Below are 24,180 nucleotides of genomic sequence, written 5' to 3'. Positions count from 1 at the left end.
TTGTCTGCAGTTTGCCCTTGAGAAGGTTTGATCATAAAAAAACGGTATTTGATTTTTCTTTCCCTCCAGGTATAGTCAACAGGTTCAGGGTTAGGACTTCAAGAGAGCAGTGGAGACAAATCTAGAGCCTTGGAATACTTAAGATGAATCTAAGATGTGCTAAAACTTTTAACGACCGTTTGAAAAATCAGTCAAAAAAAAAATTAATTTATTTTACAAACGAACAATTTAAAAGTGGTTGCTTTCACTGTTCTCCATTCTGGATATTTCCGCTGAAAACCTTGGAAAGGCCATACGGTGGCACAGCCCTTACTTTAAAAACCTATATACAGTACCAGCAGGGGTCACCAACTTCGGCCATTTTAAAACGTGTGGACTTCCAGCTCCCAGAATTCCCCAGCCAGTCATGCTGGCTGGGGGGATTATGGGAGTTAAAGTCCAACCCAGTTTTTGGAATTCAGCAGAAGTGCCAAGAAACACAGAGTCCCTTTCTGATGTTCTTGGAACTGTCAGCCACACCCAGCAATGCCTTTTGGTGGCTGAATCCTGGTTTTGGATTGCAAAGCTGTCTCAGAGAGGTTGAATGTCTGGCTCCAGCATATTCCCACCGGCCATCCCGATTCAGCAGAGCGGCCTTTTCCGTGAGTAGGTCCTGGTAATGGATCTCTTTCTGCCTGGCCTGGTGCGGAAAAGAGAGACATCCTCGTAGGCAGCTGCAAACGTCTCCGAGTCTTCTGCTGTAGGAGGAAACATGGGTTAGAAATCCCAGTGGAACGCCGTGAAGAACAGAGGTGGGGAAGCTTACTTCTTGCTTGAAGGACGAGTAGGGCTTTCCAGTTTCCTTAAGGGGAATGTCTTTCTCAAAAGAAAGATGAAAATAGCTTGCTGTCGTCTAGCAGAGTGGGAAGTTGTAGCAGAGGAGGATAAGGATTCAAGGTTCTTGCCCCTCTACCTATTCTAATTTGGCAATACAGCAGTGGTTCTCAACCTTTTTAATGCCGTGACCCCCAACCGGTTGTAAGTCGAGGACTACTCAACCGGTCGTAAGTTGAGGACTACTCCACTGGTGCAGCACCGTTTGCAGAAGGGGACTTTTGGCGGGCTCAGCAGGGCAGAGACAGCCTGGACAATTCCTGTTGGCTTTTGAAAGCCAATAGAATTAGGCTCTATTCAAGAGAGTCTATTCTATTGGCTTTCAAAAGCCAATAGAATAAAAGGGAGGAGCACAGCTAAGGAAAAGGGGGGAAAAAGTGGCGGACTGCGTTGTTTGGCGACCCCCGTGAAATGGTCGTTCGACCCCAAATGGGGTCCCGACCCACAGGTTGGGAACCACTGCAATACGGAGTCAACTTTAGCACCCTTCTGAAGTCATGACGGACCCCCTCAAAATGGACCTACGATCTTGTTCTGAAGTTCTGACAATATCTCCCCCCCCCCCAGGTGAGGTGACCGCATTTTGGACACTCAGCAACCAGCCTGCATTTATGGCTGTTGGAAGTGTTCCCTGGTCATATGACCATGATTTGCAAAGCCTTTGCTTCAAACTGGTTACCATTCCAAAGCAGGATTGAGGGAAGTTAACCTCAAACAGGCCACAGTTTCAACTACAATCGCTGCTCGGGAAATCAAGCCTAGCTACAACTTGGCTTCACGCACTCTAGATATGTTCTCCAAGGCTACTGCAACCAACAGCCAGGGATTGAATTTGCTTTTCTTTCTTTCTTTCTTTCTTTCTTTCTTTCTTTCTTTCTTTCTTTCTTTCTTTTCTTTCTTTCTTTCTTTCTCTTTCTTTCTTTCTTTCTCTTTCTTTCTTTCTTTCTTTCTTTCTTTCTTTCTTTCTTTCTTTCTTTCTTTCTTCCTTCCTTCCTTCCTTCCTTCCTTCCTTCCTATCGTTTTCTTTTCTCATGTTTTTGAAACCACACTCAGTTAAGAGCAGGCGCTTTTACTGGTCTTGAAAAACTCTTTCTTGGCTCAAAAAAAGCCTCAGGTTATCCCAAAGATGTTTTTTCAAGAGGAAGGTCTAAGGAGACGCTCCGTCATCCAGGCCATAATTGCCCCAAAGATGATTTTTTTTTTCAGGAGGCAACTGGACTTTCTTGTTTCTCTTTGAAGACGTTTCATCTCTCATCTGAAGAAGCTTCTTCAGCTCTGACTGGAGGGTGGGGAATGGAAGAGTTTATATTCCTCATAGTCTATGGATAGATCTATCTCCAGTCTACCACAGTTCCAAGAAGGCTCCACACCCATTTGCACCACTCAGGTGACCTTGAGGACACAGATAAACCTCCAAGTGGCCTCAACACCTCTCTAAAAGAATGCAAATGACCAGCTGTCTGCAAGGAATAGAAACCCTTCCATTCCCCACCCTCCAGTCAGAGCTGACGAAGCTTCTTGCATGAGAAGTGAAACATCTTCAAGGAAAAACAAAGAAAGTCCAGTGGTCTCTTGAAAAAGCTCCTTTGGGACAACCAGGACCTGGATGGCTGAGAATCTCCACAGACCTCAAGACTCAGGTTAATTTTGGAGGACACCGGGAATTTGTACCCTCACAATACTCTATGCAAGAAATTCAGCTCCGTTGAAATGTCGTTACTCATTACACCAATGCTTTGAAAGGCGAATCTGCATTACCGTCTGGGCGCTTCCTCTGGGATGTAGGAGGGCCTTTATAGAGAAGTGGGGACTGTTCCAGTGCCCAAAGGCCACTTGCAGAGATGACACCTTTTCCTGAAGATTTAGGTGGAGTCGTATCTGGAGTTGGGAAAACAGGAGGTTTAAGCATAATTGGGGGGAAAAAATTGCATCTAGCACTGGAGGAAAACTTTAAAGAGCTCTTTACAAGAGATAAAGTGGCTTTCGTGGAGTTCACTGGCCGTTAAGTAGAAAATAAAGCAAGACTTCCAATAGCTCTGCCTAGGTTTATCCTGGTAGGCTCATTATAATTAAAGATCAAGATTTTATTTATTTATTTATTTTTAAAATTTATAAGCCGCCCCACTCCCGAAGGACTCTGGGCGGCTAACAATAAAAAACACATAAAACATAACAAAACAACAATACAAAAACAATCATCCAGGGGTAAGGTGTTATAAACCCCAGGCCTGCCGGAAAAGCCAGGTCTTAAGTAGCTTACGGAAGACCAACCGGGTGGGAGCGGTCCTAATCTCCGGGGGGGAGCTGATTCCAAAGCGTGGGCGCCATCACAGAGAAGGCCCTCCTCCGCGGCCCCGCCAAATGGCACTGCTTGGCCGACGGGGCCTGAAGGAGGCCCAGCCTGTGGGATCTAACCGGACGTAGGGAACTATGAGGTCCAGCCTCGGTGCCTTTCTCGTGACATTGAGAAACCACAGAAGAAATGAAACCAGGACCGAGAGAATGCTTTAATTTGGATTCCTGCAACTAAGGTTTGTATTCTTGCTAGAACTGTATGAAAAGGTCTGGCAGATGGGACTTATTTAATAGCTGTCTTGACAGGACAACAGTAGGAACCATCAGTCCAAAAGTACCTGAGAAGCTGAAGATGTCCTCCAGGATTGTTGACTTTGAGGAGACTGTCTGTTCTCCCATGCTCAGCGGTTCAGTTGAGCAGACGGCGACTCTGGGGTTCTCTTTTATTAGGCACGGCCTTTTCATTTCCTGACTAGCCTCCTCACCCAGTGATCTTGGCTCCAGAGCCCTTTTCCTAGACTCTAGCCCCAGAGCGTTTCTGAAGAGGTTCTCCTCCTTGTTGCCTTCTGTATCGCTGCCAAGTGACTGATCTAGAAACTTATCTATTCCTTCAAGTTCCGGGTCTCCCAAGGGCTGAGCCTTCCTGTGACTGCAGAGTTCTAATGCTTCCTTGCCCCCAGGATGTGGGGCTGGCTCTTCTCCAACCGCTTCTGCTGGCCTTTCGCTTCGGTTGCAGCTGACCGCGGCCCTTTTCCTCCGTGGCCAGTCTTTGATGGCCTCGGGGGTCACCTTCCCGTTACGTTTTGGAGACGGGGTCCAAGCGACACCGGTGCTGCCCTGGGACGGGGAAGCCGTAGACGAGGTGCAGAGCGTGGGTGAATAGGAGTGGCATATGTAAGTCTGCCCAGCAATCCCAAACTTCCCAGGGGTATTGTGGGCAGAGCGGACACAGGACGGCGAGATGGACAGCGGTTCCAATTTCTCTGGGTGCCTGCTACACCAGGCCACCGAAACATCCCCCGCCGCGTGATCGTTTTCCTCTCCCTTGAGTGTGTCACACGAAACAGGAGGCAGCTGCAGCTGCACAGCCTCGGATGCCACCTTTCTGATGCGGAGCTTGGGCAGACCGGAAGCTTGCATTTCAAGCTCCACCTCATAGGTCAGTGGAGCAGCCGTTGCCCCGGGAGTTTGGGACGTAGCCATCTTTTCCTCCTTCTCAAGCCGGGCTGCAGCTTTCCGCTGCCGCCTGTCGGCGGTGCAACGCAACGCATAAGCGCAAGAGCCTGACTTTGAGATTGCAAGCGGGGAGGAGGCCCGATCGTGCCTGGTGGGGCTTGAGAGGAGCGCAGGCTGTGGATCTGCAGCTTCCTCTGCTGAAGCAATGCCACTTGGGGGCCTCTTGGGGCCTTGGTCTACGGGAGAGCTGTCTGAAAGAGGCTTGTGGAGAAGGGGGGAGACAGCCAGTTTTTGGCACAGAACTACAGCGTGTGAGAAGCATAGGGGATTATTGGAAGAGAAGGCAGGCGATGGGCATCTCTCTAAATCCTTCCTCTTACGACTTGGGCTTATCATTTTAGTTATTGGTTCAGGTCTCTGATCCAAAGAGGTGTCCTCTGTGTTCCCAGGTTTACTAAATGGGCTGGTTTCAGCAACAAGACTTTTGCTGTCCGTAGAGGGATGTTCCTCTCCGGGCAAGGAAGGAGGGGAGCTGGGGGCTTTTATTGGGGAGCTCTCTCGGACACCCTGAGTTTCTTGGGGACTGCAAGATTTCCTTCCCTGCTTTTCCCTAGTTGGAGAGAGCGTGCAAGGGCTCATCGCTTTTGCAGACCCGTTAAGGGGTGGAGAGAGGCCATCAGATTGGAAAGCAGGACGGACCTCAGAAGGAATCCTAATATTTGGCGACAAGCCCAGTTCTGGAAGCGTCTCCTTGAAGGTGGCGGATGACGCTTCTGGCAACAGAGAGGGAAAGTCCACAGATGAGATCGGCTCAGGACACGTATGCCTTCTTCTCTCAAAATCCCGGTTCTCGGCCAAAGCGTTATTAGGCGTTATTTGGGGGCCAATTCTCGAGGGAGGCCTTGGGGATTGCAGTTCTGAGCACGGCTCCGCCCAAAGAGTGAATGGGGATGAAGGGGACGACAGAACGATGGGTGAATCGGGACCATCTGCAGGCAAAGCGAACACATCATCCAGCAGGTCAGACAGTGGTGGCTTCTCTGGATTTTGAGGATCTGCTGCTTTAGGTGAGGAAGGACGTCCGTCTTTCTCCTCTGGAATCCAGGCCGGACGGGATTCCTGATTTTCAATGGAAGCAGGTGAGGATTCGGCTTTCTGTCTTGGGGGGGAGAAAAGATTTCCCAAACATTTGGCCACCGAGTTTTTAAGGGCTGGCGTTTTCTGGGGAGCCTGCTGTGCCTTTTCTTGAATCCGAGGAGATCTTCTCAGCGTGCAGCCCTTGGGGTTTAAGAGCTCCTGGGAAAATTGAAAATAATTCTTCCCTGGTGCCTGTGAAGGAAGCGTGGAAAAAGATCACTGCTTTTGGGGAACACAGAGAAAAGAACAGAATAAGCTGGGCGCTTTTTAAGTACAAGGATTGGCGTGTTCAAAAAAAATGTGAAAACGAAGGGCTTAGCAGAATTGCGGTATGTAATGCTTGCTTTGGAAAATAGTTGGAGCTCATCTAACCACCCTCTTTAAAAATTGCATTATCAATTCAATTATCATTGAATTCTAATACATTTTGAATAAACACCTGCTGAAGAATATATTACCTATCAGTAGGCTGAGGTCGTTTTTATGTGTACAATTGCCAAGCAGACGCCTTGTAAATTGTTAAACTGGAGTCTAGATCCACAAGCTTTTAAAAACAGCAAAGAAGCTGGAAAAAACAGGGTTGGCCACTACCCAGAATTGCTTTAGGTGAGATAGGTGGCTATATACATTTGATGAATAAATTTAAAAAAAACAGACAAGTATTGAGAAAAATAGAAGCGTGGCGATTCTACCTGAGGGACAGGCTCATCAAAGGTCAGTTGTTTTCTTCTCGTCTGGGGAAAGTCCATTCTCCCCAAGCTAAATCCATCCAAAACTTCTCCAAAGAGAATACTCTTAGGAGATTGGGGGGCTTTTATAGGAAGTGAAGCCAGACCTGTGAATAAAAATCCAACAGTTCAGACAGGCTTAAGCAACTGTGTAAGTTTGCAGGACAAGCTCTGTCTACCTAAGATTACCATTTATCATGATAAATCAAAACGAAAAACCCATGTCCTTCTAAATACTACAGACCTACACCTCCTAGCATCATTTAGCCAGCCTAGTCAATGGTGAAGGACGCTGAGAAATTCAGTGAAATAATATCTGGAAAGTCGGAGGTCTGTCTACTCTGTATTAGAAAATAGGAAAGACTTTAATTTAAATTAGTGGTCAAAAAACAAACCAGTTCTAAACAGTACAAATATAAATACTGATACAAATCAGGAAACTCAATCTCTGATACTCCTATTAGATCTCCTTCCTCACCTGGTTCTTCTAGATGTGCAGAATGCACTTGTGGTGTGTTCCTCTTATTTGGCTCTAGGGAGCGGATGGAGCTGGAGAGAAATTTATCCTGCATCAATTGCTTGATCCGCGGACTTCTTCTTAAACCATCTTTTAGGAAGACAGAACAAAAGGGGAGAGAATCAAGGAGCGTTAATGCTTGAGATAGACTATGTCACCCTTAGAAGGAAATACTGAGGACTGGAGGCTCCACACACCAAAAGAACCTCAAAGCACAATACTCTCATTTTTCAGAAGCATAAATTGGCAAGATGGAAAACTGCTGATCTCTGCCTCTAGCAAATACGCTTTCTAGACACCACCACTAAGGGACAGAAATAACACTAAACTTGGACACTCAACTATAAAGGGCTGCAGGTTAGCATCGCTCAGTGTCCTTTAAACACACACACGCTCTCTCTCTCTCATACACACACATACACACATTGATCTAGATCAGTGGTTCTCAACCTTTTTAATGCCGCGACCCCCAACCAGTCGTTAAGTCGAGGACTACTCAACCGGTCATAAGTCGAGGACTACTCAACTGGTGCAGCACCGTTTGCAGAAGGGGACTTTTGGCGGGCTCAGCAGGGCAGAGACAGCCTGGACAATTCCTATTGGCTTTTGAAAGCCAATAGAATTAGACTCTATTCAAGAGAGTCTATTCTATTGGCTTTCAAAAGCCAATAGAATAAAAGGGAGTAGCACAGCTAAGGAAAAGGGGGAAAAAATGGCAGACTGTGTTGTTGGGTGACCCCCGTGAAATGGTCATTCGACCCCAAATGGGGTCCTGACCCACAGGTTGAGAACCACTGATCTAGATGAAATTGGAGCAATTTTGTACCAGTGTAGGAAGGCTGACTCTCTGTGTCATTCTGCGATTTGGCTGCTTTCAAACAATGAAAGCAGCTGAGATAACAATACTATACTTGATGAATGGCTGTTGACCAAAGCTAGAATTCAGTCCTAAGAGCCGTGATGGCACAGTGGTTAGAATGCAGTATTGCAGGCTACTTCTGCTGATTGCCAGCTGCCTGCAGTTCGATTCTCACTGGCTCAAGGTTGACTCAATCTTCCATCTTTCTGAGATCAGTAAAATGAGGGCATTGTTGGAGGCAATACTCTGACTCTGTAAACCGCTTAGAGAAGGCCTGAAAGCACTATGAAGCAGAAGTCTAAGTGCTATTGCTATTGCAGGCTAACTCTGCTCGCAGCCTGGAGTTCGATCCTGACCGGTTGAAAGTTGACTCAGCCTTCCATCCTTCCGAGGTTGGTAAAATGAGGACCCAGATTGTTGGGGGCAACTTGGTGACTCTGTAAATGGCTTAGAGAGGGCTGTAAAGCACTGTGAAGCAGTATATAAATCTAAGTACTATTGCTATTTCTCAAATTCCTGTTGCAGTTCAGACCACATCCTGTGATGTACGCTAAAGTAATCAATAACAGGCCAATGTTAGAAATGTATAAGGAACACTTGCCCCTTCTTGCTCTGCTATGAAGATAATTTTAGTTCCATTCAGGTAACCAACGTCTCTCAATTCTCAAGTCATTTTGATTTGCAAAGAAATAGCCTGTCAATCAGTACTTACAGGTCATGGTCTTTTCAGGAGATTCTTCCACAATGCCAACATCAGACCCAGGATCCGAAGACCTTTGAAGAAAGGAATGTTTGAGACTTAATGGAGCAGCAAGTGATATAGAAGTGAAGAAAGGAATTTCAACTTTATACCAAAGTAAGATTGGTAAATTGCTATTAAATGATTCTGAAGCTTTCACTCACCGGCCTGTAATCTGCCTCTGCAGAAGGCGCCTGGACATCTGCTTGTGCAAGGGGGTTTCTGCTACCCTTTTGGTCAAGAGCTTGTGATGAGCTAAAACAGAGTAAATTGTGCAGAGAAATAAGATTGCACTAAGCAACTAATCTGTTTGCTTCCTGTTTGGAAAGCAAGGACAGGAATTCTTTTTCAGGATTGAATTTGTGTTGAAAGCAGCGACTACTCCATGTTATCATGACAAATACTGTAGTATCTTGAACACAATCACATTTTCCCCATATAAGCTATAGTGTACGAACTCCACTTTATCAGGTGTAGGGAAAACAGTGCTGTGAAAAGAAATTCCACATGCACAATTAGAACAGAGTAGAGAATAGAATATGGAATAGAATATAGAATAGAATAGAATAGAATAGAATAGAATAGAATAGAATTAGAATAGAAGGAATGGAAGTCGCTGCTAATTGGACACAATTTAGTGGAAGGGGAAAAAATCCAGTTAGCGGCCTTTAATGATAATTCTTGCCTGTCAGATTAAAAACAAGTTAGCTGGCAATTTTTGGAATGGTTCTTAAGAACCATGGTTCTTAAGAGCCTCGTGTTACATATATTGTATGTAGTTTAAGTGCTTTGTCACAGACAGCAGAGATGCTGAGCTCTTGAATGGATGCTTAGAAAGCAACAAATAAAAATAAAAAGTCATTCATGAAATAGGATCTGACAGAGATTTATGCCAACAAACATTTACTCAAGCCTCTTAATATTCTATCCATTGTTCTCTTACCTTTAATATCTTCCTTAGATCCGCTGCGTTTGTGTTTTAGATCTTCTAAAATGGAAACGGACTGGCTCCGAGCCATCTTTGGTAAGGAACCTTTGCCCAGAGGTAGAGTTTCTTTATTGAAAAGATTTCTTCTCACCTTTATCACTTCTGAAAGCAACAACAACAACAACAACAACAAAAGAGGTGTTCAAGCATGTCCTGGACAAAACCAATCGTCAGTAAGATATTTAAGAAAAAAAAATCAATAAAAGATCTTTAAGACAGACATCTCATTGCTCTAGTTTGTCAGGTCAGTTTTGATGTAACTGATACAATTTGTGGCTGTATTACATGGAAGCAGAATTATGGGTGCTCAAGATAAAAGAGATTAAAGAAGGTTTGCAAAAAAAAAATAAGGCACATGCTAGATTTTTTAAAATGAATATCTTTAATGACTCGAAGTTGCAGTCTAATACTCTGGCTGCCTTTAATGTGAGCAAAATATCAGCTCATTCCCTGCTGGGGAAAAAAGACATACCTTGTACTCCCGTTTTCCTGGAAATTGGTGCCAGTTTGACATTAAGGGGCACATGAGAGCCATCCTGAAAATTTAGAATACGGCGTTAGAAAGGCTGCGAAATTTACATCATTTATCGGCTTCGTTGGAAAACTTAATGTTATGAATAACCAGTGAATAAAAACTACTTCATCCCAGGTTCTACAGAAAGTAAAAAAAAAAATGGCTCCCTTCCATGCACAAAAAGCTATCACGCTTTCCAAAAGATTGTTCTTTATGCAACATGGTTGCCTTTTCTAATGGTTGTATGCTTTTTTTCCCCCTTTCATTTTGCATGCCATTTGTTCCCAACTGGAAATTTCACCTTTCTCTTGTGGTTCCAGGATGCTTGAGGAATTTCTATTTGGCGTAAATTCTGTGACATTTCTGCGATACTCCTATGTCTGGCTAGCGGATGTTTTCTGAAAGCAGACGACAAAGTTTTTAGCAAGTGAAGCGGAAACATTGGGATTCTGGTTTTTTAAGATGTAAGACCTTTGCTTCCCTTCCCCACCTTGACTGTTTTTAATCTGGACAAGACTGAGTTTCTCGCGCACAAATGACTTCAGAATATCCCCACACAATAAACCCAACAGATAAGGGTGACATCTGCTCTCTCTTTCACCCAAGAATCCAACCGATGCTGTGGCTATATAGAAATGAATTACAGAAGCAGAAGAAACACTGGGAAAAAGTAAACAGAACGAACATCATGCAAAGTTGCTCCTACGTGTTAGCCTAAATTAAACTCAGTACTATTTATTCCGTTTTCTGACATACACCTACCGTTTCTTAGCAGATCGGCTGCGAAGTTCTTCTAGCTCATCGGCTTCAGTGCTTAAGGAACCTGCCTTAGAGAGTGGAAAAGAGGCAGCCGAAGCAGGAAGGGGTGAGCTCTCTGTCTCCTGGGTAATGGAATCATCGCTAAAGAAATCCGCTGGAAGGACGGAAGCTAACTTAGAGGGAATCTCCGTCCCCAGACTGTAGTACAAATCACCAAGCGTCTTTGGCATAGATTCCATATATCTGCAGGGAGAGCAAAACCATAGGATTTAAATCTTGGGTGAAATTTAGACACCAAGCGGTGTATTTTGCTTTGTCGTTGAAGTGCAAAGGCGGAAAGCCAGCAGCTCAGGTTGAGACCCGAGCACCACGCGACAGAGTGAGCTCCTGTCCTCGCCCCAGCTCCTGCCAGCTTAGCAGTCTGAAAGCATTCAAGTGTGAGTAGATAAATAGGTACCACTTTATTGGGAAGGTTAACAGCTCTCCGTGGTGTCACGCTGGCCACGTGACCACGGAAATATCTTTGGACAGCGCTGTCTCAGTGGCCTTAAAATGGAGATGAGCACCGCCGTCTGTAGTCAGCAAAGACTAGTGGAGTAAAATCCTTTACTTTACTTACATATCTAGAACTTCTTCCAAAAAACTGCTGAGGTATCCTGGATCTTTAGTCAAGCACAACATCCTAAGTAACTCTGTCATCTGCAAGAGAGCAAAAGTCACAAAATCCATGATGCTCAGGCCATAAACTGCAACTTGGGGTAAATAAGAGAATGAAGCCTTACTTTCCAGTACGCAAGAGAAGTGTAACACACACACATTCACACACACCCTTCTTTATCTACCTCTTGCACAAGCTGCTCCATTCTGTCTGTGTTATTTTGCAAAGAAGGACGTTGCAGGCACATCTCCAGGCGCAAATACACTTGAAGTTGGCACCTTTAATAAAAAAAAAGGAAAAGACAGATTGAGAAGAATATTTCTTATTTCTTTCTCCCTCATCTGTTCAATGTAGCAATAAAAATGTTTGGGTGGGTGCAGGGGAAATTACTCTGACAAGCTTTTTCCACAGTGCCCAAAGCTGTGAATGTTCTCAATTAATACCAATTAGAGTAGCATTTTGGATGAAGGGTATTTTAATTGTTTACTAATCAATTACTATTAAGTATTCTAGTGGAAAACCAGCCTATAAACATATATATACGGTAGCAATAGCATTTAGACTTATATATCACTTCACAGTACTTTACAGCCTTCTCTAAGCAGTTTACAGAGTCAGCCTTTTGCCCCCAACAATCTGAGTCCTCACTTTACCGATCTCGGAAAGATGGAAGGCTGAGTCAACCTTGAACTAGTCAGAATCGAACTGCTGGCAGTCAGCAGAGTTAGCCTGCAATACTGCATTCTAACCATTGCGCCATCACGGCTCTGTACTTTTATCCATACACCAGACAAAAATAACACATTTTGCCAAGGCTAATTATATACTGGATATGTAAATATTTTCGAAACAACATAAAGGGAATGAATTTAAATCAAGGACAGCATCACATCAAGTATTCAACTAAATCCCTCCACTTATGTACTGAGGAATGCCATCGTCTAAAAATTAACTGAGTCAATGATTTTAAGAAGTGAAGATCTGTCTTCGTACTCTTTGATTTTGGTTTCTTTATCAGGATCAGAAGCAAGTTGTTGACGAAGCGCGTTGGTGGTCTTCAGGAGACTTGTTTGGATCGTATCTAGACAAGCTGCCTACAAACACAACATTAGAAAGATGTCACTGCAGATATGCACTGAAAACCACGGCAACTACAAAAATAGCTCCAAATTGCACAAAAACAGAGAGACTTAGCTAATTAAATGAGAACAAAAAGCAGTGGGGGAGTATCAAAGAGATACTCATTTAATAGATTTATATGCCAGTGCTAAATCTTAGAGTCTCATGTTAAGAAGCAAATTAGTTAAGAGTGAATGAAATCCTTTTTTCTTCCTTTATATGGAGGCAGATGACATTTGAATAGAAAAAGGAAACACACACACACACACACACATGATGTTCCCGGCAAGATGCCCTTCTCAAGCAAGAATAAAATTGTATTGCTCTGCTTCAATAGCTTTTAATGTCATTCGTGCTGTGCTGAAAAACATGATACCACTGTTTCAAAGTCAAGTCTTGTTGAAGGTGGATTGTTCTAATCCAATCGAGTTTATTGTTTCTACAGTAAAAAGTTTTCATTATTATTTTTTGGGGGGGGATTCTGTTTTGGAACTGGAGACTTTCATCTTTTACCTTTGCGTCTACAGCTTTCTTGCGGTCTCTAAGCCAACTGCATATAATGTGCAAAAGATATGGGAGAGAGAGAAACCGACTCCCTTTCCCACCTTACACAGGGCCATGACTTTGCAGGATATTCCTTAATGCATGGGTGGTAAGCCAGGGGTAGGCAACCTTGGTTCTTTTATGACTTGTGGACTTCAACACCCAGAATTCCTGAACCAGCCCTGCTAACCCAATTAGCTGGACACAAAAAGAACTGTAAAATACGGCGCAAACTTTTTCTGGATTGCAAATTCATTTTATCACAGACAGGGGATTTATGCTTCCGTAATATAGAAATATCAGCTTGTTCTCTTTAGCTTCCCTTCCAGTGTCGTGAAACCCTTAAAGACCTTTGAAAAACCTCTGGGTGGCAAAGACAGGTGTATCTAAGCAACGATTTTACCTCACTGGATTTCTGAAATGTATTAACCGCCGTCACCATATCTTGAGAACGTGCAAACAAATTTCCTCCATCCCTCATAGCGTTCTGGTAGTTTGCACTGAGGTAAGAAAGCATTTCGCCTTCAGTACTGAAGTCTGTAAAAAAAAACACAGAAAGACGAAAATTAGTTTGCTATTCTCTGCTGGAATATAAGAAATAATACGGCAATTGCTTGTGTTATAACGGTGAATTTGCAGCAAGGGAATCAGGAAAAGCTTCAGGTATGGAGAAAGGAGGCAAATAATCTTCTCTCATTCGTTACATTTTTCTTCCCCATTGTTAATACGCTTCTATTCACTATTAACAAGCCTCTCCACGTGGACTAACCTAGTACACTTACTAAGAAATCTCTTATAATTCAAGCATTCATATTCAGCTATCTAAACTGAGAACAGGACTTTCGGTCTTCTAGAACAGTGGCCCCAACCTTTTGGGCACTAGGGACTAGTTCCATAGAGAAAGGTTTTTCCGCGGATCAGAGCGGGTGTGATTTCACATGCTGCCTATATCCCGCAGATGGGGCTTTGCTTGTTTGTGCAGACCCGTTGCTGGCATGCCGCAGACCAGTGCCGATCCATGGACCAGGGGTTAAACATACAAGGAACGGTTGCTAGAATTGGGTAATGTCTAGTTTAATGAAGAGAAGGATTAAGGGGTGACAGGATAGCCAAGTTTCAATATCTCAGGGGCTGCCCCAAAGAAGAGGGAGTCAAGCTATTCTCCAAAGCGCCTGAAGGCAGGACAAGAAGCAACGGATGGCAACTAACCAAGGAGAGAAGCAACCTAGAACTAAGGAGAAACTTCCTGACAGTCAGAACAATTAACCAGTGGAACAACCTGCCTCCAGAAGTTGTGGGAGCTCCATCACTGGAGGTTTTTAAGAAGAGACTGGACAGCCATTTGTCTGAAATGGTATAGGGTTTCCTGCCTGAGCAGGGGGTTGGATTAGATGACCTCCAAGGTCCCTTCCAACTTTATTATCGTTATTCATATTATTATTGCCTTTCTGGCTCTGTGGACCAGCGATGGGGGGAAGGCAAGAGGGATAGTTTCACATGCATGCCTACCGCTTGCACAAATGGTGCTTTGCATGCTCACCTGTCGCTTGCGCGGCCTGGTTCCCAACAAGCCACAGACCAGTATCAGGCCGCGGACCAGGGTTTGGGGAACCCTGTTCTAGAAATGTTTGCAATTCTCCCTTAAATCTGCACTACGACGCCCAGCTTTGACTGCTATTCTTTGTTCTGAAAATGCTGGAATTTTGCTTTGCCCTCCGCTCAGTATACATGACAGAGAGCGGATCTTGCACGCACCCATCTTGCTTTTCCGTTTCCTTCCGTTTTCCTCCCCTTTCCCATTCAATCTTCTGGACAGCGGCCTTTGGCGTGGCTTTTTATTCGCTGGCAGGTCTCCCTCCGGCTGGTGCTTTTGAGCTTTCACGTTGAGCATGGCAACATTCAGCATCTGAAGAGAACGGGGCATGGTTTTCATCTTCTGCCTAATGGGTGTCCGGGGAACCCCACCTGCTCGGGTGGAAAAGAAAAACGGGATGTGAATTTGTTTCACTGGACCCCCCAAAAGGTCAGTAGCATCACGCAACTCCTTATCAGGAACGATGCGATCTTTACAGGTAATCCTCGTCTTACAACTATTTGTTTAGTGACTGTTCTAGGTTACAGCAGCATTGGGGAGAAAAATGACATGCTACCGTTCCTCACACTTAGGACTGTGGCAGCATCCCGTTGCTGGTGCTTGGCGACTGGGATGTATTTACAAGGGTTGCAGCATCCCACGGTCACGTGATCGCCATCTGTCACCTTCCCAGCTGGCTTCCAACAATCAAAGTCAATGGGGGGAGCCAGGTTCCCTTAATGACTGCCTGATTCACTTAACAACTGCAGTGAATTACTTAACATGGCAAAAAAAAAGTCGTAAAATTGGGTGTAAAATTCATTTAACAACCGCTTTGCTTAGCGACTGAAATTCTGTTCTTAAGGGTGCTCATAAATCAAGGACTACCCATATTTAAGTAAGTAAGGGTGATGTATTCTCTTGTGCTTTCCTCTGCATGATTATAAATACACACACACACACACACACACACACACACAAATTGCATACATCTCTTTTTCTGATCTCGGGGGTGAGATGAAACTGTACGATCAGATTTTTTTTTCTGGTAAAATTCCGCTAGGGACTGTCTCAGCTCCACTTCTGATTTTGGGGTGTCCTCTTCATTTTTAGGACAACTTGCTTGCAGCATCCTATACAGAGAGGGGGGGAAAAAAAACCAAGGAAATGGATAAATGCCCAAAAGTAATGGCCCTTTCCCACTGTGTTTAACAATTAGCAAAATTCTGCATGTCCAACTAATAGTTAAGATTCCTTTTCCCTGAATTATTCCCCTCAGAAATGAATCTGCAAAAATCTCACGGCTATTTCTGATGAGCATCTGTAAAAGTTGCACATTCAAGACAAGTCCAGATATGGTTTTGTCCAGATGCATTTTTTTTTTTAACAGAGACATACAGCACGTCTTTACTGAGCACAAATACTTACCCTTTTGGAAGAATCTGTGGAAGCAAATTTATTCTAATTTAATTGTATTATAACAGCACTAGCAACTGCGGAGTGTTTGGTGTCCAGCTTTGCTCTTCTCTAAACTAACACTTAAAATTAAGCCCCCCCCAAAAAAAAGGAGTAATTACCTGAATGGTTCCATCAAGTATGAGCTTGCACCACAAAGGTTTGACACACTGTACCAATCTTCAAGCACATCAGGATTCCAGCTTTGAGCACCTGAGAGCTCTTGCTGGGCCCATCCTGGACACAAACTCTCTGTTTAACATGTATAGATGAAACATTTAAAAAAAGAGAAAAATACTACATTATTAGTGGGCTTGGACCTTCCCTAGTCGTGAAAGAAGTTGCGTTAACCCTTACACATGTCTAGACAGAACCTATTTTAGGCAACCATGAGCAAGAAATACTTTTAGATATTATAGGTGAGCTTAGAATGAAATGGATAATCTCTTTCTCCAACCTAGCTCTATCCGGATCTCTTCAATGGGTTAGGAAATCAGGGTGTCTGGGGGGAAACAGGCCCTTGGAAAATCCTAGCAACATGGAGTTCCTATGGATTTGGGGATCTGTCACCACGTAGGGGCTTTTTATGCTTTGCTCTGCATATCGTGATGTTTACAACCATCATTTACAAACAAGTCCTGGTGTTCGCCCAGTGTCAGATGTCCTCCTCAGTCTCCCTCGCAGAGACTATGAATTTAAATCTTCCACAGGACCCATTGGGGGCTAGTTCACCTTCTACTAAATGGGTATTTTGCCACTGGCCATGCCCACCTTGGCAGCCACCCACCACAGGGGCTCAAAATTCCAAACAAATCATTGGCTAAGAAAATCTTTCCAGACCAAATACCGGAAGGGCTTCTTGGAACATCTGAAAAACAAAGGGGTAAAAAAAAGATCAAGCTTACCGGGACCTGCTTGGTGGTGGTCTTCATCGGAGTCCTCCATGACCTGACTTAGCACGCTGCTCACAACTTCTGGCAGACAAAACTCCAGCTCCTTGGAAATGTTCTCTGCCACAGGGACTTGAAGGAGGCACCTCTCGGCTTCTGCAACTTGCTCAGCAGAGAGGAGAGAAAGAAGTGCGGTGGTGCCAGAGATGGGGGAGAGAACGCCGGTACAAGGAGAATGAGCTCCCGATGAAAGCGTCACTTCAGCTACCTTCCCAGCAAAAGAGAAACATGCAAACAATGAGGGGATACACAAACCCTTCCTGAGAAACGAAAAGAGGCTTTGAAGGATGGACTTTTGTTTTGACTGTCCTTTCAGCAAAGCACCCTTTGGAAGTGGGAAGCTGCTCTGTTGCTTCATGTCGGGTGTCCCATAAAGCTATTGAGCTGTTGGGACAAGGCCCCAGAAGGCACACGAGGCACTTCCATCAGGTGAATTATGCTACTGGCTCAGCAAATATTTCATTTCCACGGAGCAAAGTGGTTTCGTACAAGCTTGAAGGCTGACATGTTTTTTCCCAGAATATGTCACAATAGTTTCCTTCTCCCTTAAAAAGTACAGGTTGATGGCAGAGATCTGGGAGATTGGAGATCTGGGAGCTGCCTCTAAATCTTTCAGCGGCTTGCATAATCCTAGGTTCCAAGAACGGTGAAACGTCCATTTCCCCCACCACCATCCCGTCAGACCCTATCATTCCCCCCTCCCCAGCCAAAACTAATCTCAACTGTCACTAACTGTCCTTCCATCTCCCACACCATCCAATACAACTGATGGAAGCTTCCAGGATAGGAAGCGAAGCGTCTTCTTCTTCTTCCTCCTCAAAATAATCACCCCAGTTGCCTTTTTCAAAAATAAAAACCACTGTTGATACGTCTGATGTCGCACCCTGTTAAAATAAAGCCCAGTACATGTTTACTCAGAGTAAACAAGCTCTTGGAAAATCTATCTACTGGACATTCCTCCAAGTTCCTACCAGATATTTTGGTTGTCAACGAAACGTAATCAACACCACCATGCTGATCAATTACTTATAATTACATTTGCTTTGCAGAATGAAAAGAGAAACTTACCATATGAAGTCCTTGAGAGAGAATATATTTTACAAACTGCTGGAACAAAGAAATCTCTTGAGCCGAAGGTCCCGACAGCTTACTCTGGAGTGTCCAGCTCTCTGTGTGAAGATGTTTAATGTACACTGGCTTCCAGTCTGCCATAGTGCATTTAAGTTGTATGATGACTGTTCCTTCAAAGTGCTTCTGGTTCAGAGTTAGAGGCTCCAGCACCACGGGGCAACTCCAGGCTTCTTCTATTCCTGTCCATTGTTAAGATCAAAAAGGTTACACTTTATCAAGCAAGCAAACTCTCTTTCCTTAATTTCTATACGCAGTAATGAATAAAAAGAATAAAGATAAAAGCTGAGAAAAATGCTAGCATGGTATGAGTACAACGTGCCTTATTTTATTTATTTTTATTTTATTTTTAAAATTTATAAGCCGCCCCACTCCCGAAGGACTCTGGGCAGCTAACAATAAAAAACACATAAAACATAACAAACAACAATACAAAAACAATCATCCAGGGGTAAGGTTTTATAAACCCCAGGGTTTATAACAAGGGTTTTGTTTGATCAGCTTAAAAAAAAACTACTATAAAATTGCAGGTAGTCCTCGACTTAACGATCGCAGCTGAGCCCAAAATTTCTGTCGTTAAGTGAGACATCTGTTGAGTTTTGCCCCATTTTATGACCTTTCTTGCCTCAGCTAAATGAACCATTGCAGTTTATAAATGAGTAGCCTGGCCATTAAGCAAATCTGGCTTCCCCATTTCTTTGTGAGGTCACAAAAGGGGACGCAACAACGGTCATCAATAGGAACCAGTTGCCAAGTATCTGAATTGCAAATTCATAAGTCACTTTTTTCAGTGCCGTTGCAACTTTGAACTAAGTGAGCCGTTTTAAGTCGAGGACTATCTGCAAACCCTCTTTCCCACAGTAGTTTCACGGCTCACAAAGCATAAATACTATTTTCACTACCGTCGGCCTTGAGGAGCAGGACTCCGTCCAGAGTTGGGAAGGATGTTTGTAAAGAAGAACGCGAGGAAAATAAGCAGGATAAAGATGAATCCAAAGGCAGCATTTTAGTCCATGGCGTGAACGATGGTTCAGGAGATGAAGGCTCCATGGGGGATGCTGGGAGGGTCCTTTTCTTCTGATGATCTAAATGCCGAGTGAAGACCTCAGATGGCAAAACGGTGCCTCCCAGGATGCACATGACTTCAAGCAACATAAGGTAGCCAGTGTGATCAGGGGGTTCAAGCTGAAAGGAGACAATCCGAGATGACCGGAATAAGGCTAATCGTAATGGATAGAACAGCCACAACATGCAAGACTAGGTTAAAATGGGCTTGTGCAATTGATGGTTCAGCAGGTCGTGGGAACTTATCCGCCTGCTTACTGTGACATTTGAACCAGACCGTTATATTAAGCTGCAATATGGTTTATTAACTTGAGCACTGCACGTTAACGTGAACCCGCCCAGTCGTTTCAATATGAGAAGGGCAGCAAATAAATAAATCAAGACATCAAAACAATGCTGAATTGGATCAATCAGTCATAAGATCCAGTAGATGAGCACGGAACCATTTGCTCTATTACAGTTTTGTATCTCAAGTAGTACAAATAAAACAAAGTACATACAATTTTTGAAGGAAGGAAAACTAATGCAGCCACCTCACAAACAGAACAATAATCTGAGCTTTTTTTTTTTTTTTTACCTTGGACCATTCAGCGGTGTCCATCCAATACAGAGTGACCTTATGATGGGCTATCATGTCCTGGATTCCCTTAGGGAGGAATTGTTCTGCCAGGTCATGCAAAGGAGGCAGTTCTTCCAGGAAAGGAGCATAGTTTCCAGAAATAAACTGCCAGAGTTCCCTCCGGGAATGAGGGCAGGGAGATAAGATGAAAATGGCATTAGCAAAGCCCGCATGAGTGGACTGCACTGGAGGGTTATCCGCAGTCACAGTTAATTTGTTTTTCTGACTTCTCAGCACCGGTTTGGCAGGAGAGACTATTTCAGGGCGATCCCACTGATAGTCAAGCAACGTTTCTTTCAGAATGTTCCGAGTGACGGTGGATCGTGGTGTTGGGCCCGGTGAGCAGGGAGTGCAGAGCTGCTTCCCAAATCTGGCCTCCAGCTCCTCTTCAAAGTCTTCCCAGCTTCGGGACCCAAGCTCCCGGAAGCTGCCTACACGCGAAGCCCGGCCACGGATTCCCATGGAGTCAAAGAATTTGAAATCCCATCGGACCTTAGCGAGACCAAACTTGCAAGCCAAGAAGTTCAAGATCCTCAAGGTGCCCAAGTGAAGGTGAGCCTTCTCTGTGGAATCTGCAGTATCCAAGAGGAAGACCACATTGTGGGAGCAGGTCATGGTGATGCTTCAGCCGCTGGGATCCTGGAGACTCACAAACGCGAGGTGAGGGCATCCACACGAACTGAGGTCTGAAGGAGGATCCCCCGCTTATGTTAGCATCCTGATCCAATCCAAACCTGCTAAAGATGAGAACTAGATCCCTGGGATCTACAGTCACTGGGTCTGGCCTCCCAAACAAGCATGCTCACAGCAGGGCTCGGAAACCGAGGAACGTAGGTCTCTGCTGGCATTTACAAGCACGTGGCAGTGCCGCCCATCTCCAAAGCGTACTCTTCTCAAAGAAGTGATACCCTCTCCCCATTTGCAGAAAGGTAAGCCCTTTTACTCCAGCCGTTGGACCCCTGTGCAAATGAGGGTGCAACCTGGAAGGTCTACCGCAGGGAAGGCTACCCCCTGCTCTGCTCCCAGCTGCCCTTCTGGCCCCTCCCAGTAGCCCTGGAAATTACCCCACCCCCAGGTTACCTTGATAATTATCCTTGTTCCACCCCCCCCCCACTGCCCTGGTAACTATTCCCTCCCACCCATTACTTTGATGCCTATCCTACTGCCCCCCCCGTTGCCCTGGTAACTACTCTCCTACCTTGATGACTACTCTCCCGCCCCCTTGTTGCCTTGTTAACTACCCCACCTTGACCACTACTTTCCTGCCCCCCTCCCCAATTGCCTTAGTAACTATCCTCCTGTTCCTTGGTTGCCTTGCTAACTTCTCCCCCAGCCGTCTTACCTTAATGCCTTCCTTGTTCCCTCCCTCCTTTTCCAATTCTTTCTCCTTCCTTTCTTTCTCCCTCCCTTTTCCAATTCTTTCTCCCTCCCTTTTCCAATTCTTTCTCCTTCCTTCCTCCCTTTTCCAATTCTTTCTTCTTTCCTCCCTCCCTCCTTTTCCAATTTTCTCCTTCCTTCCTCCCTCCCTTTTCCAATTCTTTCTCTCTTCTTTTCCAATTCTTTCTTCTCCTTCCTTCCTCCCTCCTTTTCCAATTCTTTCTCCTTCCTTCCTTCCTCCTTTTCCAATTCTTTCTTGCTCCCTCCCTCCTTTTCCCTTCCTCCCTCCCTCCTTTTCTAATTCTTTCTCCTTCCTTCCTTCCTCCTTCCCTTTTCCAATTCTTTCTTTCTCCCTCCCTCCTTTTCCCTTCCTTCCTCCCTCCCTCCTTTTCTAATTCTTTCTCCTTCCCTCCCTCCTTTTCCAATTCCTTCCTTCCTTCCTTCCTTCCTTCCTTCCTTCCCAAGACTTTCAAGAGCTGAACAAAAGACGAGAGGGTTAACAGCTATTCTCACGGATTCCTGGCCCCCGGGGGCTCTCCGGCCCGCTAATCCTCCTCGGGCAGCGCTCCCAGCGAAGAGAAGCAGCCCCCTACTCCGAGGGAGACCCTCCAACGGCCGCCATTACGCCCGGAGTCGCCCCGATCCATCCAACTGCTGGCGCCTTTCGCGCTCTGCTTTCCCATTGGCTTGGGGGGAGGAAGCCTGGCGCGCTCCTCATTGGCTGAGCGCCGCCCCTCCCTGCTCGATAGCTGGACTCCTCCTCTGGCCCTCCCGATTGGCTACTCAGGTTGGCGCAGCCGCCTTCGCAGGCGGAAGAACGAACTCGATGCTCGGGGTTTTTTTTTCTTTCTTAAAGGAGCCGCGGCCGCTCCATACAAAAAAAACAACAACCCTAAAACACACACACACACACACACACACACACACACACAGAGCTCTACTGTATTTCAATGTTTCTCAAACTGACCCGTAGATACTTCAGCTCCAAGAATCCTCCAGCCAGCCTTTGCACAATTTGCACGACGCTGATTGGTCGGTTGGGTGTCCACCCAGCCTCCTTATAGGTCATCCATCATCAATATAGGATTCAGTGTATTGCACAAACTGCAAAGCAGGAGCTAAGAGAGGTGAAGTCCGCCCCATCTTAAGGCTGCCCAGTGGGAAAACAAGGGCGCTGAGTGTGAATCCTGGCCCTTTCGAGATCTGTGCATCGGCAAGGGGACGAGGGGTCGCTCTACACCTTTTCTAGCTCTACGTTCTCTCCTCCCCTTCACTTCTCTTCCTGCTTCTCTCTCATTGGCCGAGAGCTCCGGAACGCAAGCCGCTGATTGGACGACAGGCAGCCTGGCTTTGATTTTTAAATCTTTAAAGGTCGCCTTTGCCTGCCTGCCTAAACAGGCAGGGTTGCGATCAGCTTGATTAGTTTTAACCTTGGAAGGGAGGCAGGCGCTGCTTTGTGGTTTAGTATGTTGTGTCAACCCAGCATATTTGTTACTACCTGATTCAGTGTATTGTGCAAACATTAAAAAAATGGGTCAAAAGAGAGAGAGAGCCAGCATGGTATAGAGATGAAGGGTTATGCAAGGACTCCAGAGGGATCAAATCCATTCTCCGCTATGGAAGATCAGTGGGTGACTTTGGACTTGCCACTCGTATCAGCCCAATCTATATCACACGTGGGGGGGGAGTTGTGCGGAAAATAGGAGGAAGGAGTGATTAGCTGAGTTGCCTACAATATACAGGTATTCATAGGAATAATCAAGTAGTATTTATCTCTCTCTCTGTGTGTGATATATTTCAGTCAGTTAGTTTACATCCTACTTTTTTCTCCAGGACTTGAAGGCAGATTATGACTGTGCTTGGTTGAGTTATCATATCTCGGACAAAAATCCACACTACCAGTTGGGGGCAGCAAAGAGTGTGTTTTTTATTTCTTTATTGCCCTCTAGGGCAGGGGTGTCAAATTCAATTTCACTGAGGGTTGCCCTGGGGGGGGTGTGGCCAGGATGGGTGTGGCCTATTGGGTGGGTGTGGATGGAGTGGGTGTGCCTACTGGGTGGGCGTGGCCAGTTCTACATCATTCGCGTCAAGGGGGCCTGTGGGGGCCTGGGAAGGAGTGGGACAGATCTGAGGGTCTCTGGCAGAAGGGGGTGGGACCGGGGCAAGCGCCAAGGCATGGTCCATTTTTCAATCCTCACAAAGGGTGACCCCCTCCCCAGCATGCACGCAGGGGGCAGGGCCAATGTGGCAGGGGCTGGTTCCTCGGGTGTTTCCGGACGGCCTTGTGGAGCTAAGACTGAATGCATTTTAGCATAGATGTTCCCCACAAAATTGTACATTGGCTCCCGGCCGGCCTGGGCCAGGGCCAAGGCAGCGGGGGCCGTTCCCTCACTGTTTCCAGGATGGCTTCGCGGGCCACATGAAACCACTTCGCGGGCCACATCTGACCCCCGGGCCTTGTGTTTGACATGTCTGCTCTAGGGAGTTAGACCCAATTTTTGAAGGCTAATTTCTCCTTGGGATTTTGGCAGAATGCCAGCATTTATAATTCATATAAAATCAATACAATTTATCAGTGCTTTAAAAAAAAAAAAGTGCTGGAACTCACACACGTCGTACAATCCGCCTTGCCTACCCTACAAGGTTCCATCCAAAAAAGGTGCCGTAACTCCATTCTAGGCGTTCTATGACAAAAAAAAAGCCCTGGAATTTATAATATTAAACAGATATTCCTCCTACAAGTCAGTGCTCTCCTGGTTTCTTTGCCTAAATTTTATCCATAATAAAAATCTGCTTGGACCAGAGGGATTAATGTAATTCTTGTTTATGTCCACTAGATGTCACCATTGGCTCACTCATAAAGCTATTAGAGTGCTGCTTTATTAAGACTAGAATCTTTGCATAACAGGCAGTGGAAGAATACATTTCCAAGACTAAGCTCCAATGAATACAGTAAACCTTGGAATAAAATTAAGAATAATATTGGGGTTATTGAATGGAGCTGAGACCTTTCATTTTTATTTACTTTTAATTTTTTTAAAAAACTATGACACATGCTCTAATTAAAAAAACCTGGAAATATACATGCTTGGCATCACAAGAAAAGAT

General features: G+C 45.1%; 1 protein-coding gene across 3 annotated transcripts; it reads right to left on the bottom strand.

Annotated features, from left to right (window-relative positions):
• Positions 1-178: 178 nt before the first annotated feature.
• TICRR (TOPBP1 interacting checkpoint and replication regulator) lies at positions 179-22,292 on the bottom strand. 3 transcript variants are annotated; one of them, XM_039359165.1, is made up of 23 exons: positions 21,586-21,966; positions 19,654-20,381; positions 18,914-19,196; positions 17,952-18,193; positions 16,839-17,091; positions 16,056-16,185; positions 15,469-15,611; positions 14,661-14,870; positions 13,309-13,442; positions 12,237-12,337; positions 11,428-11,521; positions 11,205-11,284; positions 10,589-10,828; positions 10,128-10,224; positions 9,785-9,848; positions 9,268-9,414; positions 8,489-8,579; positions 8,298-8,359; positions 6,688-6,816; positions 6,174-6,316; positions 3,507-5,673; positions 2,632-2,751; positions 179-737 (listed from the first exon to the last, which is right to left on the bottom strand). In XM_039359165.1, exons 2-23 carry the CDS (start codon positions 20,308-20,310, stop codon positions 622-624), a joined length of 5,703 nt encoding a protein of 1,900 aa, XP_039215099.1. In that variant the 5' UTR covers positions 20,311-20,381; positions 21,586-21,966; the 3' UTR covers positions 179-621. The 3 variants fall into 3 exon arrangements, with proteins under 3 accessions (XP_039215099.1, XP_039215101.1, XP_039215100.1); XM_039359167.1 differs by lacking the exons at positions 19,654-20,381; positions 21,586-21,966 and adding an exon at positions 22,040-22,292; XM_039359166.1 differs by lacking the exon at positions 21,586-21,966 and having other exon boundaries at positions 179-734; positions 19,654-20,745.
• Positions 22,293-24,180: the final 1,888 nt, after the last annotated feature.

The sequence above is a fragment of the Crotalus tigris genome, unplaced genomic scaffold, assembly GCF_016545835.1.
Source record: "Crotalus tigris isolate CLP2741 ecotype Arizona unplaced genomic scaffold, ASM1654583v1 scf7180000019068.10715455, whole genome shotgun sequence".
NCBI lineage: Eukaryota > Metazoa > Chordata > Lepidosauria > Squamata > Viperidae > Crotalus > Crotalus tigris.
The sequence above is the reverse complement of the archived record's forward strand: the minus strand, read 5'-3'. Positions and strand labels throughout refer to the sequence as shown.

Bases quoted from the DNA above. Each gene is read 5' to 3' on its own strand.
- TICRR (XM_039359165.1), bottom strand. From the start codon at position 20,310: ATGACCTGCTCCCACAATGTGGTCTTCCTCTTGGATACTGCAGATTCC. The intron at 10,829-11,204 runs GTAAGTAAAGTA...CTCTCCCTGCAG, and splicing joins TTGGAAGAAGTTCTAGATAT to ATATATGGAATCTATGCCAA. The intron at 10,225-10,588 runs GTAGGTGTATGT...GTCTGCTTTCAG, and splicing joins AGCCGATCTGCTAAGAAACG to AAAACATCCGCTAGCCAGAC.